Raw genomic sequence first — 21,704 nt, 5'->3', positions numbered from 1 at the left:
GTGGTGCAAAATGGAATGGCTCTTCCCTGCTCAAGCCTGATTGGAATTAATTCCTGCTTCCTCAGCATGATGCAAACCATAGGCATGTCAGCCTACACTGCACTCTAAAACCTGAATGGTGTGTGTGAGTGAGTGAGCGAGCGAGAAAGAGAGAGAGAGAGAGTGAGGGACAGGGGAACTGAATGGGAGCAAAACACAAGAGAGAGATGAAGAGAATTGAAATAATGCATTTTGAGATAAAGATGCAGAACCTTGGGAAGCCAGAGAGCCACACTCTACTCAGGAAAGAGAGCCCTGGAGAGAGACAGTGCTTAGTTAATGTTGCTTAATGTTATCTTAATGCTCACGACCTTTCCACTTTGGCTGCTCTCCCTTGTTTGACCCTGTCGCACCTCAGTCAAATTATGCGCTAAGTGAGTGAGCAGGTCATGTTTTAAACATCATTGTGGAGCACTAGCCCTAATGAGGTAACAGCTACTGCTTAGTCAAGCATTCTCTCGCCCGATCCCTGTTTCTTTTCTCTGCACTGCGCTCCTGTTGAACATCAGCGAAGGCCCGAAGTAGTTTTTCTTGGCATGTCAGTAATAAGGTCACAAGCACAATGACAACAACAGAGGGGAGGCAAAAGAAGGAAAAAAAAACAGAAGGTGCCGGACAGACCAGCGTGACTGCCACGTGTCACTTTTGTGGCATACCGCTTTCACTTCTGTTCAAGATTCATTCATTATCTGAGGACACGGCTTGCCATATTGTTTTTTTTTTATTACCAACAAATCCCAAACCAACAAGAACTGAGCTTTTTCCTCTTTGCGGTAAACCTCTAATGTTGTCCACAAATGAATAGAAACATGTGAAAGAGCCATGTCCATACAGTGGGTGACATTTTCCTTAACATGATGATTATGGGCATTGTGGTTTATTTTGGGTTACTTACACGTTCTCTGCTCTGCATCTATTAAAACACTCCGGCGCCAAAGGTGCATTAATCCACAGCTAAAAGTAATCCCCAACAAACATATTATTTATTCCTGTTTGTTAAAGACTGCAGTGCCCAGCTGTTACTCAGCTGTCTTTGAAAATCTAGCCATAATTTTGTAACCTGTTTTGAAAGATTTGCATCATTACAGATTGGGCTTGAGGCTGAGTGCTGTAGACAGAGAAGATAAATCGGAGGAGAGGCAGACTAAATGCTAACTAATTGTTGTTAGTTTTTTTTTTTTTCATTGCATTTATTAAGGAAGCTATAGAAGTAACACTAGCCTCGTCGTTTAAAACAAAATGTTTTTCCAAAGATTTCCTATATCGTTGCTTTGTCTGTTTGCTTTTTCGATATGTCCTGTGAGATGTCTCAAAGCCTTACACAGTTTGTTTGAGCTTGTTCCAGCTGTGAGTGACTACTCTATTTCTTTTGTGCACTGCATTGTTGGATGTGCGTATCCGTTAAAATGAAGCAGATTTTACAAGCATACTGCCATCTTTCATAGTGTACACTTGTGTGTGAATACGCAGTATACTGAAAACCTTGTTAGAATCCGTATTCTCTGTCATCTGAAGCAGGGTTGTGCTTATGTGGTGATAGAAGTACGTTGCAAGCATTAGCCACACCAGTGATATGCTCGCTGTGCTGTTTTACGGCACCGCACACCAAAGTGCCTTGGAAAACGTGAGGCCATAATAGTAAGAAAGTAATCAGTCGTCAGCTGCCTGAGGCATATTCATTTTTACTTATCACTCCTGTCATGTCTCCCAGTGCACGTCTTTGTCACAGCTTTACCGCCTCCACCCCTCCCTATTTTTGCAGAGGCTTCCTGTCTGTCTGTCTGTCTGTCTGTCTGTCTGTCTGTCTGTCTGTCTGTCTGTCTGTCTGTCTGTCTGTCTGTCTGACTGTCTGTCTGACTGTCTGCCTGCTCAGCATCTGCCACCAAAAATAATACTTGTGTACACAGCCTGTTTGTTTTTCAGGGTTGGTTAACCCTAAAAAGCAGAAGAGAGGGCAAATAAAAGAGGAGCTGCAGAGATGCTGATGAAGTGTGAGGGTCTGTGCTCTGTGTTGTCCTTTGGAAAATGCACGGCTAATGAAATTGAAGTCTTAAATCAAATTTGCAGTGCATGGGTGATTGAATGTTGCTTTGAGAACCGTGCATGTCTTTATGTTGGGACAGATGAGGGAACATGGAGTCGCTATGCAGAACTCTAGCTGTGTTCTCTGACTCGTGATGATAAAGACTGTGAAAAATTGATTTAATGCAGTGTCTTGGTAGAGGACATCCTGGACTGAACACAACCAAAAAGACACTCACTAGACAAGGTTGCTCAGGGATTACTTGTATTAATTACAGCCTGAAATAAATAGTTGTTCAATTTCTATATTATGCAGGTTCAAACTCTGTAAGACATAGTTTAGTGGAAGCAAACTGTTGCCTAGAGGTAGATAGCTCCACTGACAAATGCTGTCTCACTTTTCACCACTAACAGGAGGCATTATTTTTAGCTCCTATTGCTGAGTAAATTAAAGAACAATTGGATCAATGATTTAATTTATTTGATATCAGAGCTGTTGTTTTGCTGTGTACATACCAAAGCTACTTGGTCCAGTGTTCAGTGATAGGAGTACACTAACCAGCAGGACGGCACCACAGCAAGAAGGTTCTGGGTTCAAATTTCATTGAGCAAGGCTAACTGGGGCCTTTGGCAAATATGTGATCGACTGGCCACCTGCTCGTGGTGTTTCCCCTGCCTCACTCCCAGTGCACACAAGATCAGCAGGTCGAGGAAAAGGATGGATGTGGCTGTTATCTGGTCAAAGAAGCAAGTGTGTCTATGTGAGAAGATACATTGCATACATTCTCTAATATATTGGAGCAATAAATCCTCCATCTGCCTTTTGTTTGCTTTCCACCCTTTGGTGATTGATAATTCATTGTTTCTACGTGTTTTCTCCTGTATCTCTTCATGATGAATGCACAGGGGTCAGCAGTCTTGAACTGTTCTCTTTTAAAACCAAAGTCAAACAGCACTAGATGCTCACCACTGTTAGCCTGGGACACGAGTGTAAACTTATCCTTCACAGACTTTTGAACCTCATTCTGGAGGCATGCTCCACAGCGTCACACCTTGAGCATAATATCCTTTGTTGTGTATATTTAAAGAAAATAATTATGTTTTTCACTGCAGCAGATCAGACATTCTGAGATGGCTCAGTATCTCACCTTTTCAAATTCAGCGAGCTTTGGTATGGCTGCATGCCCTTGAGCTGACTCCAACTTTTGTTTCAAACTATTCTCGAGGTGAGCTGCACTGTAAGAGTTGTACGCATTTCCACTGTATGTGGAAAGAAAACAGGAGTCAGTTTTATTTATATAGAACTGAACATTACAACTTACCTTAAGGGGTTTTAGAATCTGGACAGCATACAACACCCAGACTGTAGATTCATACAAGGAAAACTCCTCATAGTGTAAAACCCTTTAATGCGCTAAAAAAGGGAAGAAAAGTTTTGTCTGATTTAAGAATAATGCTGTTTTATCTGCTTTGCATTAGTAGTTTTAATTCGTTACATGCTTTTCAGGCTTAAAGGAGATAAATATGTATTCTGAAATCAAAAACCATGTATTATAGGTCTGTTTGATTAATGGATGCTTACTTACAATCCAGCAGGTCATCTTTATCTTTATGGCTCATCATCCCCTGTATTTTCTGAATGAAAAATGGACCCATCATTAATGTTAATCACCTGTGATGTTAAAAGCTAATGTTGCCTCATGTCCATTTGCAAAGTAATGTCAGGGGTACAGGTCTCTCCATTAAAAACTCCCATCCTCCCATTATAAAAGACCTCAAATTTATCTTAAGCAAAAAGCCCTGTGTCATCCAAAAAGTCTCAGTAATATTAACTGAGCCCACTTAAAGTGACATAATGTATTAACATACAAAGGGTTCGATAACCTTCGATTCTGGCTGATGTTTTGCAATAAAATAACAAAAGACAACATAGAAGTAGGCACACAAGAGTGTATGGACAGTTACAGTCATACATGCTGTTAAGGGAATAGTTTTTTGGGACATTTTAGGAGCCTGTAGATTTACTATCTTGCATAGTAGTTCAATACACACACGCACCATAGAGCTAGAACAATATGAAGCTTAGAGACAGCAGCCGAGTAGCTAAGTTTAGCGTAAAGACTGGAAAAGGGGGAGACTGTTAGCCTGGTTCTGTCCCAAGATTAAAATAAAATCTGTCTACTAGCATCTCAAAGCTCACTAAATATCACATTATATCCTGTTTCTTTAAGCTGTATATAGATAGTAAAACAGTGTGTTTTACAGAGAGCTTAGCCTTGAACCATTTCTTAACCTCTGCAGTGACTTCCTGGAGGCTTTCCCATCACTGTGAGCTTTCTAAGCAACCTGTGAAGGCTTCAGAAAACCACTGAGCTGACTAATAAATAGTTCCAGCACTTAGCTTTCCTTGAAGCCACATCATTATTTTCACATTGCGGGTTTTTATGGACTAAATAAACAAAATGTAATGTGTTAATTAGTGAGCTTTAAAAGGTGCTGATGGATGCATTTTTAACTGAGGACAGAGCCTAACTGTTTTCCCTGCAGAGAGTCGCATTGATCATTCCTTCTCAGTCTCCCCAAATAATAAATGAGGGTGTGTATGTTTCATTTTGCATGTGTTAGTGTTACTGTGGGTACTGTAGGCATGTTGGTTTATTGTATATGAGTCATTTCCTGTGTATAGGTGGAGAATGGTTCATTTGATAAGTGAAGTATGGCCTGATGGATCTCAGCCCGGTGGTTTCTTTTAATTACAAGGATGGGTTTTATGGAAAAAGCAATGTTTCATCTGCATAAAGGCTGATTTTACATGCTAGGTGGTGTGGACAACTTCAGTGTCTGTGTCTGTGTGAATGATAAATAGATGACAAGGCAGTGTCTTCCTTCAAGAGAAGATGATTGTGGCTATTTTTACATTGTCAGGGAATGTACGTGGTTCTGTGTTACTTTGAAAGTTAATCTATCAAAAGCCAAAGCTACAGTAGTCAAGAGATGTTTGTGGAGGTAAGCCGGAAGCCACAAGGTCCAGGTTTTATGATCTTATGTCAATCAATGGGGCGGTATTCGTGATTTGTTGATTTGAAGAGCTAATTTGCTAAAACAGAAATGCCAATCAAAATGAATACGTAAACAACAGTTTCATATTCCCTTGAGTTCAAGGAAACAAAATGAAAATGGATGTGTGTGTGTTTTTGCAAATTAACCTTTCATTTGTTCTTTGGTGAGATTCGGAAAATAACTAGAGCTGGTGCCTTCTTAATTTGAGCTGTGTTTCTGTAGATGAGAACCTTTGTAGATTAGAACCTTTGAAAATCGTTGCGTTCTCCTAAAGAGACTGCGGCTTCTCTGCTGTTTTTTTACTTCCTCCTGCTGTAATAACTGATATTTTTCTTGTCTCGTTTAATTAGATTCTCTATATATTTTTCAGATTTGTTACTGCTTGAAATGATCAGTTCTGGGTCTGTTAGGAATTGAGTTTTCGTTTCTATGATATAATTTGTCTGAAGTTTGTTTGTTTCCGTGTTCATTCTTGGTTTTCTCTGTTGCATTACTTCCATTCATGTTTTCTAATTATTTAGTTTTCTATTCCAAATTAGCTTTCCATTCCTTGTGTCTCTTTGTTTATCAAGTATGGGATTATTTTTCCTCTTTGTAGCTTTTCCCAAAGTAATATTGGGCTTGAATTTTTGCTTGCAGCGATGCTTACGGATGCTCAAGAGGTGATCTCGACAGGAGGGATTTGTCTTTAAGACTGCAAAACAAACTACGCTGAAAATAAGAAAATGTTTGTATAATGATAATGATATGTATTAGAAATGTCTTGTTACATTCGAGACAGATGGATAGGAACGTTGTGCGTATATTTAGATTAAGGAATGTAACCGACTTCCTTATTGAGCGGCTGCGATAAATAAGTGTGACTGTAGAATTAAACAGCAGCGGGAAAATATTTCTCTCAGATTTTTATGTTGCCTGAGGCACCAAACATCAGTGTGTGCATCTCATAGCACTAACAGATGTGATCAAAACATTTTGGGCTCTGAATTTACCTTTCTATATGATCAACAGCTTTCCTATGGTGCTTATATGTTAATAGCAGGTGTCTATAGGATGTCATGCTGGGTAATGTTTTCTAAAGCCTTACCATTAATATTTGAATTGAGTCTATCTCTTCTCTCTTTGGTTTCCCCAGCCATAGTAAGTGTTTAAATATTTATGTAGCTTTGAGCAAGGCCTCAAAAGTTTTAAAAACCCAGAGGCTAAAGTGATGTCAAACTGTTATGCTGCTCGAAAAGACTACATAGTCGTCTAGTTCAGCATCTTCAGCAGTAAAGAACTGGATAGATTGAGCTTTTAGACGCAATATCTACCACACATACTACGGAGACTTTATTGGAACTGACACAGTGGCACCCCAAGCTAATGCTTATGCTCCACACGCCCAGCTAATATTGAAGTAATAAAGACAGGCCTTTTCCAATTTGAAATCAGTATTACACCGTGTTACAACATGCATACTAAGACGTCCACCAATCTGTGTTTTTTTTTTTTTTTCCCAGTCTGTATGCCAGCTGAGTGACTAAGTAGCACAGTGCGTTTGGTTTGAAACCATTTAGTCACTGAAGCAGACATCCTTCCCTACCACTCAAAGGCCGCATGACAAGGAGGGAGTCGGTTGGAAATGTGGCTGGGAAAGGCAGCGCTTGATGGTGAAATCACAACAGGGTGAAAAGTTTCCACGGAGCTAATCCTGTGATTGATGCGGTTCCATTAGAGAGGACCTCAGGACCTCTGAGTGGCAGAGATGTGGCATGGCACGACGTCTGTGCTGTAGCCTCTAACCTCACGTAACGCTGACTGACAAGTCATTGCACAGTGTCCAAAGAACAACAGGCAGGCAAGTAGCAGTCTGGTAACTGACACTGAGCTGACCACTACCGTCAGATATTATCTACTAATGACACAAGCTGATGCTGTGTAGAATTGCTAAACACAGCGACAACAAGGCACAGTTCAAAGCAGCACCATGGTAGCCTTGAAGTGGCATTTATCCCGTTCTCTATCAAAGACACAGTTTAATATATAAAGCCAGGTTGGAGAAATTTACAAACCACAAAGGCCGTTAAACAGCCGAGATGCGTTTTAACACAATATCCTGCACGTTTATCTACTAAACAAATGTCAGCATCAGAGGATTTCTCCATACCTCAAGGCCTCTTATCTCTGTAAATGCCACCACACCCTGTGCAGTTCTAGGGATCATTGAAATTTAAGAATGTTGTAGCAGTTCGTCTTTGGACCAAATGTTTATTTTGATCGAAAGTGTATTGATTTCAAGTATCAAGCAGAATCTGTTTGAGGATATCATGACTCTAGCGCAGTATCTCCAGTATCAGATTTGCTACTGCAAAAGACAGTAGACAGGTGCTTCATAAAATACCTGAAGTGAAGTGCAGAGATCGACACACAGAGCCCACAGAGCAGCATAGGAGAAGCTTTGTTAAATGTACCTTTTCGGTGTCTTCATGAAGGTCATCTATCTATCACATTCAGACTTAAACAAAAATTATGTGTATCTTTTGTTTAATTAAGATATAATGCAACAAAATAAGCCATTTAGGGATCCTTTGTGGCCAAGTCTGTCAAAACAAGCAACTTGTCTTACTTCCTTCCATTTTCTTTCATTTGACCTTTATCTCTCTCTCTCTCCTCTCGCTCTCACCCTCAGCATAGTCAGCATAAGGGATAAATTCCCCACTCCTTTTGTATGTAATGTGAGAACTCCACAAGGGGATTAAAGTAATAATCACCCTTCCTCTTGCTGTGGTCCAGAGAGGTTGCCCAGGAGGCTGCAAATTGCTGCAGTCACCATTAGGACAGCCGGGGCCTGTCATGCTAACAGAAGATGAGACATTTGGAGCAGCAGGATCACAGGAGAGAGCAATGCGACAAGGCAGGAGCAACTTGCAATCAATAATCTCTGCCAACCACCTTTATGTAGATGACCAGTAACATCCAACATTATGTGCTCAACCGCAGTGCTTGACATAATTGATTTTGGCTGATCTGTGTGTGCGTGGTCATGTGTATGAATCAGTGTGTATGTTGGGGGACGGGGGACGGAGAGAGAGAGTGTGTGATTCAGTGTGTGAGGAGGCATCAAAGATGTGGTTGACAATAGCAGCATGATAGATTTACAATTGTGAAATTGATTAATGCTCTGACTTTTTCATCATTGAAGAGATGCAAACAAGCAGAGCAGCGTGGGCACTGTCTTGAGTTTCTTGCACGTTGTATATTTTGACGTTGTGCAAATAATACTCTGTGCATTCCTGACACAGAGACAGGAGATTATCAAATCCAATAATATATATACAGTAATTAGCGTGCTTATTAGACGCATATTGGATCTTAATTAGTCATAATAAAGCACACATTAATTCATTATTCTGCAGGTTGGGGTTATGAAGCGTTAGGGTTAGGTTATTAAGATTGCAATTCATGTACAACATCTGCTTTCTGTACTCTCAGTAAGCAGCAACGAGGAGATTATTGAGGGAAAACTCAATGGTAAAATGTGGGCAGTACTATGTGCTTTATAATGATTAATAAGGAGCCAATATGTGGCTAATATGCATGTAAATAAGCATGTAGTTATTGGTGAAAATGTGTCCTTTAATGTAAAGTATTACTGTATATTTGATTTGTTTTTTGCGAGTGTTGAGAGGTTTCTGAACAGAAAAGAGTTAGCAACTTCTTGTTATTGTTTGTCGAGAGACAAAGGCTTAAAAATGATGAGAGGTTAAGATTTAAAGTTGACCACAATATTATCTACAAAACAAATAATGATCCGATTTATTTAAAGACACAAGTTCAAAGACTAACAAAGATTAGATTTACACTCTCTGTCAGGAGAAATGAAAAATATTCCTAAATCCTTGTAGAGATCTCAAAGAGGATCAATGTAAGCAGGCCATTGGCTTTTATGACAAGGCGGATTTTTCTTCTCTTTATACTTCATTCTCTCTCGCCATCCATTCAGTCCCTCTCTCTCTCCCCACCTCTCTCTCCTGGGGCATTTACGTGGATGAGAGAGGAATGAATCACAGTAGAAGTAGTGAAGAAATAACTTTTCATGTGAAAACACCTCAGCTTTTATGGCTTTACTAAATGATCCATAATGCGGGCGGGGAGCACTCAGTCCTGCAGATTAAGGCGGGTCGGATCGAGAAAGAGGCTCAGTGCTGCAGCCGTTAGACCCCTCCACTGGAGCTCGCACCCGTACGGCACCAGCTGAGATGGGCACAAATCTCTTTTACGAGGCTGCCTCTTAAATAGCTGTCAGTCTAGTGTCTCACACGTGGCGCACTCCTCCAGCTCCCCTCACAGTAATTGAACCGTCTCTCCCAGAGTGCTGAAATGGTGTGGGAAGCCATTCCGACAGCCTGTGTTGATGCCATTAAACCAAACTCATGCATAAATCTAACTATATAGCCATCGTCACCCACCCTGCGCCGAATCCCCCACGCCCCAAAAACAACCCTACGCCTTACTCCATTTCACCACAGATGGTCCCAGGGTTAGGTTTCATCTGAATATTATTTACATTCTCCCTCGAGGCGTATTGTGCACTGCTTAAATATCATTTGCAACACAGACTCTATCACCATGTTGTTGTTTTGGACTGCTGCTTCCTTCATTTTCTTCCCATCATGACGGCATTGTCGGAGGTATCGCATGTACCAGTAAGAAATAGACTCATAAGTATAACATAACAACTTCTAAGTTAACAATAATTAGTGTAACTAGAGGTAATTCACTTCTCTTAATTAGCTGTTAAGCTCAGCTACCTGATGGAATTATTAGTGCCTTATCATATTGTAATAATAGATTTATAGATATATCAACTATTAAATAGTAATGGAATTAAAGAAATAGTAAATAGAGGTAGTGCTAAATAATGTCGAATAAATAGCTGCCATTCAACCCTAATTACGTCCGAGGCTTTTTGCTCTCCTAGGGGATTAAATTAATAACAAAGCCTTCTCCTCATTATAGTTGCATGGCAATTAGATATTGTAACCATGTGTAGTCCTCCATGCTAAGGCAAGTCACGGCGAGAAACATTGCTAAACAGTGTTGCTCTCATGAATGCTTCAGTGAATGCCAGGCAAACAGCGAAATGATTGCCTTCACATCATCTCATTATTGCAGAAAAAAATCAGTTGTTGCATTCAGTAATTAGCACAATGGTGCCTTTCTTTTGATATTGTTTTGATGGTGAGATCAACAATGCAAACAGAGGCACTGAAGGCATGTATGTGAGGTGACTATATATTTATTGTGTCATAGTATGGCTCAGACTTCAGATAGAATTGAGGAGGTCATGTATGTTTAAAGATTTGATTCAGTGACCTCACCTGGTTGGATTTGGTCAGAAATGTGTCAGCTTTACTGGACACCTAACAGTAATGCCAGGCTGTACTACTGACTGTACCCTTCTGCACTAATTCACAGGGTAATAACATCAACCATTGGGTGTTGGCAATGATAATATCTTTTTAAGTGTTACGAAGTTGTTTAATGGAAAAAATAAAATTAAAATCAAGTAATAACACAAGGTATCCATCTAGTTTTATCAGTGGTGTTGTTGCAAGGATGCATGAGGAATATGATGGAGAAAGTTTTGTTGTATAACCAAACCAAACAAATTCAGCCCAAACAAATGTGCCCATGTGGGGGAATAAAGAGAGACAATCCTGTATATTTTTGTAATTAAAATTATTATTGCTACAGTGCATGCTGTGTCATCTGAGAGCAATTTGTGATTGAGGTTTAAGTTGGTGAGAGAAAAACAACTCTTTGGCTAATGAATATCTGGAGCTTCTCTCCATTAGACATACTTCTTCTATTTCTGCAATATGCATTACATTCGAATCTGAGACAGTCAATAATTTTTATTGAATTCCCACAAGTCCATCAACAGTAGAATCTGCTTAAGTGAGACACCAACCATGCCAACAGATACTGTAAGTAATGACTTCTCCCACTGAAAACACAGATGCACGCCAGAGCTTTAATAAGAACCCAAGTGCCAAACTCACTGCTTCACTTCTCTTTTTAATATAAACACAATAAAGAAGCATTTGCATTTATATAGTTCTTCCAAGCCATCTGACGTTGCTGCCAGCTAGTACCCAGAAACAGCTGAGCTTCAAACTGATTGTTACCTGGGGAAAATTAAGATAACGGAGTAATCCCATGGATGAAAATGACTTTGTTGGACCAACAGCAGTAAGGCCAACCAGGTAGGCAGAATTAACAGACCCCTGCCTGTTGCCAATAATGAAAATGCCTCACCTCTATATAGCCTTATGTTTTCAATATGATAATAATGATATCTCACTCATCCTCCAACTGGGACGCAGCATATCATGATCTTCTAAGGATCAGGCTGGTATGTACTTTTGCATATTTGGATGAGGTAATGACTGCATGATACAGCTCAGAATATGAATTAAAAGCTTATTCCATCCTAGTTGATATGCACTGCTTTGAATCCAATGGGAGGTGCAATATATCCAGATATGACAAACCACAAGGTTGTTGATAGCACCAGAATTCATAATCCTTTGGTGTTGCATATAGTGGAGAAACGCTGAGCTGATCAGTCCATCCATTTTTGGGTGTCATCACTCCCTTTTTACACCAGTTCTGTGTGAGGATATTTTACCTTTGAGCTAATTTGGCGCATTGTTCAGAATAGCTGCAACATAGCAAACCCTCATTTGTTTCACCGGTATCCTAAGCTAGGTGTAGGAGTGCCGCATCATATGCTAGCTATAGGTTAGCATGCAAACCATGTGGCTCCTCTTTGCATACATGGAGGACAAAGGAGTGCTATAGGTGACAGTAACAGGATAGTGATCTAAACTGTCGGATTTAATGACCGGGTGGTTTTAATGATGATCCACTAGCCTCTCCCTCCCTCTTTCTCCCTTAAGAGCTTCTTTGGATGACAGGAAACAAACACTGCTGTGACACTTCTCCCTAATTAGCATCATTAGCATACGGCCATTATGTGGCTGGACAGTAGCATGACAGGGCTCTGAGAAAGGCTACAGCGATGACCTTTGGTGGACAACACCAGCTGTCAGTAATTACCCATAGCATTGGCCAGAGGGCTGGAGACAAAGACTGACTCCTTGTCCTTGAGGACCTATGGCAGCCAGGAACATCTCCCTTTTTTATTTTCCTTTTCCTCTAAGTGAAATTTATTTATAGAAAGGGATGAAAAGGTGCTCACAAGCTAAAATGCTAGTATATGTTTGTGTTTTAACCTGAAAATGAAGAGCCTTAAAGTTTTGTAGGCTTTAGGCTGAGCTTTAAGTAAAATGTGTGACTAAATGAAGAGATGCGCTGGTGTATTTGCTGCCAGAGGCTAGCGTATGCACACTGTTGACAAATGTACTGCGCTGAGTGGGAAATAATGACTTAAACACTGTTGCTCCACAAATACAAATTTGTAGTCTTCAAGTGGAAATGACTGTATTCTCTGCATAAGTGCCAGTAATCACGAGTAATTGTTTGTTTTAGATTCCTTGAGCTTCTAACAGTCTTTGAAGCTATAATGTTGACTTTATGACTCTATGCTTCTTTTCATCTCTGAGCACAACTTCTGCGCCGATGAGCCAAAACAGCTCTGAGCACTGGCGTAGTGAAAAGATAATTTGAAACATCAAAAAATTTGTTTGGAAAATTATGTGCATAGAGATGAAATAGCTACCTGGTGCAGTTGAATCCAAACGCATTAACCTCCCTCTCCCAAGTATAATCACAGACAAGAACGCATGAACACACATAGGTGTGTGCACAACCTCACAAATGCATTACTCTTACTATACTTTTGAGTCCCCTGTATTGACGTAATGTATCATCTATCATAGCATTCATCTTAACTACCACAACTATGTGCTGAACCCTAATGGAAAAATTCTGTTCTGTCTTCATTGTTTTCCTGTTATTTGTTTTTTTTATTATTGTATTTTTACGTAAAGAATGTTCACCCAGTGGGATGCACACCTGCACCTGGTGACCTGAGGGGCTTCCCTTGATGTTTAGACTCCTAACTAGTCTAAAGTCACCACCCAAACCCCAACCTCAGCCTGATCCCCCTGCCTATTCCAAACCTGATTTCCCATTATGTAGGACCATTAGTTCAGTACAGCTGTTAAAAAATGTAAGCAGGGGTGAACCTTCTCTGGAGGGGAGACCATACAAAGTAACACACTGAAGAAAAGAAACTGAGATCACTGCTTCATTCGCCTAAAGACAAACCAGCTTTTTTTATATATATATCTTATTTTAGGCTTAGTCATTTTGTATAGGGGTTTTTATACTATTTTCTCTGTGCCCATGTACCGTGAGCTACATCCTCGGGAGGTACACTGCCTCTCTTTTAACCTAACCCTAACTAAAACAGTGAGTGAGGACAGGCCATTATGTCCTACAAGTCTGAAACACAGATTGGTTCTCACAAAGATAGAAGCGCGCGCGCACACACACACACACACACACACACACACACACACACACACACACACACACACACACACACACACACACGGTCCTATTTCCAACACTTTTTGGGACACTTTCCCTAACATAGCCGCTACTTTAAAACTTTAAAACTAAACCTAGTCCTCACCCTGAAATTGAATGATTTACATTATGGAGATGTCTTTTGTGTTGCACCCGCAGTGTGACTCACACACATACAGTATACAGTAACTTAACTAAATTCCAGCACTTGTCTAAAGTTTTCCCAGTGGCCTGCCGCCTCAGAAGTTTCTATTCTCTGTTTTTTGACATGATGCTGTCTATTCTCCACAGGAACGTCTGTCATGAAGGTTACTGCATCAGATGCTGACGACCCTACATACGGCAGCAGTGCCAGAGTCGTGTACAGCGTCCTGGATGGGGAAAAGTTTTTCACTGTCGACAGACACACAGGTAAGACCGATCAAGACCACACATTCAGCATTCCCGACGCCTGCTATTTTTTCTTCTCATAAGATTGTCATGTGCTTTTTTTCTGCTGTACCTTTGGCAATTTAAAGATCAGAGACCATTATTCCCAGATCAATCAAAATTTATGGCCAGAAACATAAAATCAATTGGCCAAAAACACACAGTTTTATAAAGTTTGACAGCAGTTTGTTTTAGCCAGTACTGTGGCATAAATTGCTCAACACAGTGTTGCACCTTCAGGCCTTTCTTTGAAGAACTTAATTTGTGTAATAAGTAAAGGACATCATAAATATAGAACATATTAGAGATAGCAAAGTAAAAGTATTTGTCCTGCTAGTGCTAAGGGTCAAAGAACAGCAAATTTGTTGTGGTAATCACCCAACATTACATCCCAATCCTGGCTTATATATTTCCACCAGATCCAGATGTACCCTCTGAAGAATCTCCCTGAGCTATATAATGGAAAGTCCCCTATTCCCCGACTGGTCTGGAGCTTGTAGGAGTGATATTGCCTGACCCACAGTCTTTCAGGAGCAGCTTAGCATTGGTGTTGCCTTTGAATGCCCCTCCAGGGAAAAGCACTAAAGTTTTAATGATTCTTTTTTGGTCTCCACCACTTTGATTTGGTCAGCCTGGGAGCGTGGATGATAAATGGCTCTGCCTTGGTAGGACCAGCCGGGAGACTGGATGGTTCATTCCAGCTTCTGCCTCACGAAGCCCATTCCACCCACCCCCTTTCCCCATTTTGTAGGCAGACGGGCCTGCCTAATAGGTGCGAGTCAAGAAGGTCAAAATGAAGAGGAGATAGAACAGCTGTGAAATCTCCCTCATTAATATCACTCTCACTCACTCTGACAACAAACTGAACAGCCAGTCGCTGTGTTTTTTCTGTCGCTTTGGCCATGCTGGAATTGTCTGTAGGTGTTTTTTAGTATCTGAGTCAAAGAGAGGATTTTACAAGGGCTGAACCATACACTGTACATAAGGACATTTGCTTTTTTTTTTTCATTTTGAAGTACATCGTCACATCACTGTTGCATAGAAATACAAACATAATAATTTCCAAAAGCAATATCCACTAAAACAAGTTTGCATAATAAATCCTACTTGGTGCGTGTTGTCTTAAGATAAAAACTCTGAGCTATGTGGCGCCTATCATCACCTGAAAGAAATGCAATTCAGGGTAATCAGTGGAGATGATAATGGCATCCGTGGCTCACAATAGGCAGTGTAGGGTCTCGTGTCAAGGGGTACCGCTGTGTCTGCCTTATGCCTTTTGTGCTGGTGTGTGTGTTCTTGCATGCGACTCCTCAGAACTCCGCAATTATATTATTGCAGCTTCCACAAGAGGCTGCTGTGTGATTCTCGAAATGGAAAAATGCTCTGCTCAGCGGTTGTGTGGACTGCACATTGTTCCTAGCCGATGATTGGCTCTTTGGTCTGTGCTAACGCTGAGCGAATTACTTCCTCATCTGCCTCCTTCAAAAGCACGCTGGCAATGATGAAAGCTTCTGTATTTCAAGGCAAGAAGAACAAAGATGCAAGTGAAAAAAGCCACTTGTTCCATCCGTGGATTTCTTTGTTGAACTTGTAGATGAAGACGTGTGTAACTTTTCCTGTTTTAGTCCATGTGACCACTAGCTGTTCTATGTGTCCAGAAGGCACCCTGCAATGGCACCTCCCAGGAAAACCCAAGTGCAGCAATAGGTGCAGACCTTCAGTTTCTGACAGTGCTCACACAGTGGCTGAGAAAATGACACTCTGACACAAAAGGCAAGCTGACACCTGAGCCTTTCTGAACTACTTCTTCTCAGCTATCGTGGTAGTTATGAAGGCCGAAATGGCAGGATAGCTGTTTCCGTCACTAGCGCGCACAGTAGAATTACATTTCCATTGCCTAGTGAGATGAAAACAGAAATGCAATTGATGTGAGTGAAAAAAAAGAAGATTGGAACAGCATCATTTATTTTATATTAATGTATTACCATGCTGAGGCACTATTTCACAGTTGGTGTACACGGCTCTATTACTCGGTTAAATTGGTTAATGTTAAAACTACGTGATATGCATTGCAATATGGACCACATAGATGGACTGCAGTCATGAAAACAGACCATGCAGAGTCATCTACATATACTCTGTGCTGTGATTTTGGAGCAGTGGTGCTGTGTACGAGATGTGGATTGGGGCTTTACTTTTGACAGCCCTGATTTAGATGCATCCCCTCTGGCCTTTGGTGGATGAAAGAGGAGCATGTCATCTGCCTCCCTCCTTAACTCCAGTGCTGCATGTACTGTATTTTGGCTACTCACAGAACATGGCCCAGGGCTAAATGTGACTGGAATCAGTGAGTTGTGTACCCAACACAATGCAAACCTTTGGGAGTGAGACAGCACACCAAGCCCAGGAAATGCATCAATAGATTCTGATGTGGAAAATCCCAAGGGGTAAAGTGGAATTATATTACTACTGCACAGTAAACCAGCCGGCTATTGATGCTGCTGCTGCTGCTGGGCCAACAAGGAAGAGATGTGCAAACCATGAAGGACCACATGCATTGGCTCATGTAAACTTCACAAAAATATTCTCACCCTACAAAAAAGTATGGTCCAGATATCACATTGAACATAACTTTCAACAAGAACTGGTCTGGCCATAGTAAGCAAAGTGTGTTTCCACAAATGTCGTGGTTACAATGATGGTTTGTCAGTTTTTTGTTCTTCTGCAGAATTTCGGTTGAAATTAGGGAGTTGCACTAAAAATTCTTCAAATTGGAAGTCTTGGCTTAACTCATTCAGCGGCCTGTATGTGAACTGACCGCTGACTCTGTTGAAATGCAACAAAATGTGCACTTTGGAGTAAATGAAGCCATTGAAGCTCTCTGTGTGGCTTCTAACTCACTCCCTGCATTATATCACTTTCTCTATGTCCCTCGCTTGCTCTTTGGAAATCCACTTCTCAGGTCTGATTGCAGTCCTACCCACCATGGAGGAGTTGTAATACTGTTCAGGGTGGCTGAGGCATGCCTTCATTCTACCCCTATATATTATTCATTTTAATACAGCTGAGCCATAAAATGGTGTGTGCGCAGAGGCACACATATGACACAATCTCTTCCATCCAGCCAGTCTGAGGTGAAATGTAATGTGCTGCACTTGTGTCTCCATGATACAGTGCTTAGCAGAAGTTGATATTCAAACTGAGAGGGAAATATAGTTGGTTATTGCATCAGTGCTAGCCACTAATGTAACCTTTCTGTTGGCCTCACTTATTACTCTTACTCTTCCCCTCTCACTGTCTCGCTGTCTCTTTCTCCATCCCTCTGTCCTTCTCCTTCAATCTCTCCCTCATCCCTCAATCATTAGGGATCATCATGACAGCAGTGGCAGATTTGGACCGTGAGACACAGGATCGTTATGAGCTGGTCGTCAAGGCAACAGACATGGCAGGACAAATGGGCGGTCTCTCCGGCTCCACCACGGTGACCATAGTGATCACAGACGTTAATGACAACCCACCACGCTTCCCACAGAGTGAGCGTCTCCCGTGCATTGGCTTACCCTAGACAGAGAAAGAGATGGTGAGACGAGGGAGGAGAGGGAGGACATGGCAGAGAGAGAGGAGACAGAAATGAACAAGAGTGTGAGAATTAAGAGAGGGAGGAGAAATAATGAGGAGAGCGAAAGCCAAGACACAGAAACACTGAGACAATGATGAAAGACACAACATAGTTTGCAACCTGCAGGCCGCTGACACCAATAAGCAATAGCAGCATCAGCAACCATACTGAACGGCCTGCATGTAGTCTGAGAAAATCACCTAAATTCAATTTATTGGCCTATCAAACCTTCAGCCCATAACAAAGTAGTCTATCAAATATGGAGAATTGATGCGTTCCACTGCAGGTTTGATCATTCTTTTTAAGCGAGGCTCAAGAGAGGACTGAATCGATGCGGCTGATTGTTCCCTCAGTGTAATGTTATGGATTTATGATGGTGAGGTGGTTTTTGGGCTAAATGGTTTTCAGTGCACACGTGAGCAACAGGTAGAGTTAAAACATTCAGCTAAAAACGCAATCTGTCTCACCTCACCACATGCACACTTCTTCAGCTGAAAGATACAGTAGCTTTCTTTGAAGCAAACTGCTAAAGTCTGGTTTATTTTTTGACACACTGCATCAACAGAAGTACATGTTGCACAATAGAACTTAACGCATTCTTCCCATTTACAGACATATTAGCATGCTAACGTGCTACTCCGTACTGAATAGTAATTATTTTTGTGAATACAACAGTACTTCCCCCTCTTGCTTTCATTTCAGATTTTCATTTCATCCTCTTTTTTTTGGAGATAAACCATAACACTATTACTTTTGTTACAGCTGGAGGAACACCATCTGACAGCCTGGTTGATTGTATTTGATATGTCTCCACACACCTTTTCTTACTTCTGTATAAATCCTTTTTTCATCTCAGCAAATCATATTTACCCAGTCAGAGGGATAAACCCTGCAGGATTGCAGTGTCTCCTCTCCATGGTATGGGGAATAAATAGAGTTTGGAAAGCAGCTTCATAAATAAGATGCAAAGGAAGATGACTTACTGTATATGTCGGCGCTTTGATGTTTTCACATGATTTCCTTCTTGGGATCAATTACGTTTTATCTCCTTTTTTCTTTTCATCTTGCTTCTAATGAACTCTGGCAGGTCTTTTTTCTTCAGTGTGTTCTGTCTTCTGAAATAAGACTTCAGATTTAAGATTGATAACTTAGTCTCAACATAACTTATCATACACTTGATCATGCACACCACTTATTTGATGTAATAGATGTTTTATTATTATTTTTTATGACTACAATTTCAACACAGTTACAATTTCATGTTCATTTATTAATATTTGTTGAATTATAATGCATTTCTTCTAGGTAGTCAAATAAAAGTAGAGCTAGTGTCAGCTGTTAATGTAGTGCAGAGCATTATCATTTGTTCAGAAGGGGGAAATTGTTGTGTATGGACAGAAGATAAATTATTTCATACACTCCATTCTATGTGAATGCAATGTTTACACTGACATTAACCGCCTGAAGTCTGTTTGTTGCTGTTCTTTCATTATAATCTCATCCCAACTCCATTTTTCCATTACGCATCTCTTTCACTCTTTACCCTCTTTATCTTTGTTACTCTCTCATCCCTTCCTCCTCCCACTTTTCTCTCTCTGCTCCCTATCCATCTCTTCCCACTTCACTTCCCACCCTTCTTTTTCCACCTATGGCCTTCCATCTGTCTTTCCTCCTCTTCCGTCATCTTTCTTTTGTGGTCTTTTCTGTACCTACACTGTTTTTTTGTCACTTCCGCCCTCTGTTGCTTTGTTTAACCTAACTCTCCTTGCTTTATCCCTCCGTATGATTTCCACCTACTCCATATTCCAGAGATGTACCAGTTTTCGGTGTCAGAGGGGGCGGCTGTAGGGACGCCAGTTGGACGGGTCATTGCCACGGATGCAGACATGGGAGAGAACACAGATATGAGCTATCTGATCAAAGAGGGAGGAGAGCTCTTCAAGGTCACTACTGACGTTGAGACTCAAGAAGCTGTTGTCTCTGTCAAGAAGGTACAATTAACTTCAAAGAATGCTGCGCTGCTGTTGTTGTCTCAGACAATATTTAGTTTTTCTAATATAGAGGCAGATATGCACACAAACACACCAACTTCTAATCAAGAAAGTCTTAAATTCCCCATTTTTTAGTGCAAACACAATGTTTGGTGATTCATTGTTTTGTTCCTCCACAGCATGATATCAACAAGCTGAATGAGTTATTTCCTACTTCTGTAACACAATATTTATGCATCCTTATAAAAAACAATATTCAAGAGATGTAAGGATGGTGTGACTAAAAAATCAGTGACCATTAACAGGTCTGGTGGCCACATATACTGCTTCCCTGTCACACAGCAGCAGCAGCAGCAGTCCCTGGCCATCTCCGACAGAATCCAAGGAAACGTAATTTGGATTCTTTTGGTTAGAAATCAACAATCAAGCGGCAAGGCCTTTTACTTGTTAGCATTCAACTTAGAGTTATTTTGGTTCTGTTGGCACCTTGCAGCAAAGTCTTTCTTGTCAGTAAGCTGAACATCTCTTAGGCCATGTTCAGAGGAATTCGAGGTGTGCTGAAGACACGGGAGAAACAGAGATGATTGGTCTTTGATGATTGATGATCATTAGTGGCCCTCCAGGGGTTTGACAGCTGCTGTCAGTGCAGTGTCTCTTCAAAAGTTGAACTTTTTTCAACTTATTTTCAGCTTGGCAAAAGAAGAGGAAAACAAATGCAGACTGATCGCAGGACTATTCATTCAAGTGTTTCTCCTAAGTGGCACATTGCTGTTGTGAATGGGCCCTGATGGCCGAATGAACATGTGACATTCAGCCAGCAGCGGTATTTTGGTTCACTTTACAGCCAACAATGGCACTGGTGATGATAGCAATAACTTGAAACCATGAACTCGAGAAAGAATGGATTTGTGCTGCCATGATGGCTGGACTGCAACAGGCTATCCTAATTCATTAGTATCGCTACAATATAGCCTTAGTGTCAGCACCGAGCATGGTGTCACTTTGAATAGCTCCATGTGCAATGAGACAAAACCTTTTTTTTTTTTTACTTTCAGCCGCTGGACTTTGAGAGCAAGCGCACACACAATGTCGTGGTGGAGGCAGTAAACAAGCATGTTGACCCTCGCTTCGTGGACCTGGGTTCCTTCCGAGACCAGACCATTGTCCGTGTCAGCGTGTCCAACATAGACGAGCCGCCCATTTTTCAACCAGCTGAGGGCGCCATCATGGAAGTGCAGGAGGATGCCAAAGTAGGAGAGCTGGTTGGCATCGTCACTGCCAGGGATCCAGATGTGAAGAATAAACCTGTCAGGTACGGCAAGGGATCAAATGCTACTCGTCACGTACTTCCATGAGTTACACACAGTGATGAAGTTTACTTTGGTCTCTAATGGTTTTTCAAATCCTAAACCCTGATTGGTGTAAACCATCTGCAATGTGACCATGTGTTAACACAATCATAGTCCACAAGTATTATTACTTAAAATATAATTATGGAGCAGATTGGAGCTTTAAAGGAGATAATTGTTTCTGAACCACCAGTACCGAGGTTGTACTTGTGTGCATGTGTAATTTGATTTTTAATGATGTTAAATCGCTGCACGGTGGCGCAGCAGGTAGTGCACGTGCCTCACAGCAAGAAGGTCGCAGGTTCGATTCCCGGGTCGGGCCTTTCTGTGTGAAGTTTGCATGTTCTTACCGTGCATGCGTGGGTTCTCTCCGGGTACTCCGGCTTCCTCCCACAGACCAAAAACATGCTCATTAGGTTGATTGGTGACTCTAAATTGCCCCTAGGTGTGAGTGTGAGCGTGAATGGTGTGTGTATGTGCCCTGCGATCAGCTGGCGACCGGCCCAGGGTGTACCCCGCCTCTTGCCCGTTGACAGCCGAGATAGGCCCCCCCGTGACCCCGAAAGGGATAAGCGGCATAGAAAATGGATGGATGGATGATGTTAAATCTCGTGTAAATGAAAATCTTACAGCTGTGTTGAAAATGTAGAG

The 21,704-nt window shown here is 41.3% G+C and overlaps 1 protein-coding gene across 1 annotated transcript in view; it reads left to right on the top strand.

The window, feature by feature from the left end:
• LOC139329156 (cadherin-22) overlaps nucleotides 1–21,704 on the top strand; it is a 157,239-nt gene that overhangs the window by 93,963 nt on the left and 41,572 nt on the right. Inside the window, exons 5-8 of the mRNA XM_070959325.1 lie at nucleotides 13,957–14,076; nucleotides 17,460–17,627; nucleotides 19,523–19,704; nucleotides 20,760–21,016. Coding sequence (XP_070815426.1) covers nucleotides 13,957–14,076; nucleotides 17,460–17,627; nucleotides 19,523–19,704; nucleotides 20,760–21,016 — 727 coding nt within the window. The remainder of the gene's footprint in view (nucleotides 1–13,956; nucleotides 14,077–17,459; nucleotides 17,628–19,522; nucleotides 19,705–20,759; nucleotides 21,017–21,704) is intronic.

This window comes from Chaetodon trifascialis, chromosome 3 (genome assembly GCF_039877785.1).
Source record: "Chaetodon trifascialis isolate fChaTrf1 chromosome 3, fChaTrf1.hap1, whole genome shotgun sequence".
NCBI lineage: Eukaryota > Metazoa > Chordata > Actinopteri > Chaetodontiformes > Chaetodontidae > Chaetodon > Chaetodon trifascialis.
Note: the sequence above shows the minus strand (reverse complement) of the source record. Positions and strands in the feature narration are given on the sequence as shown.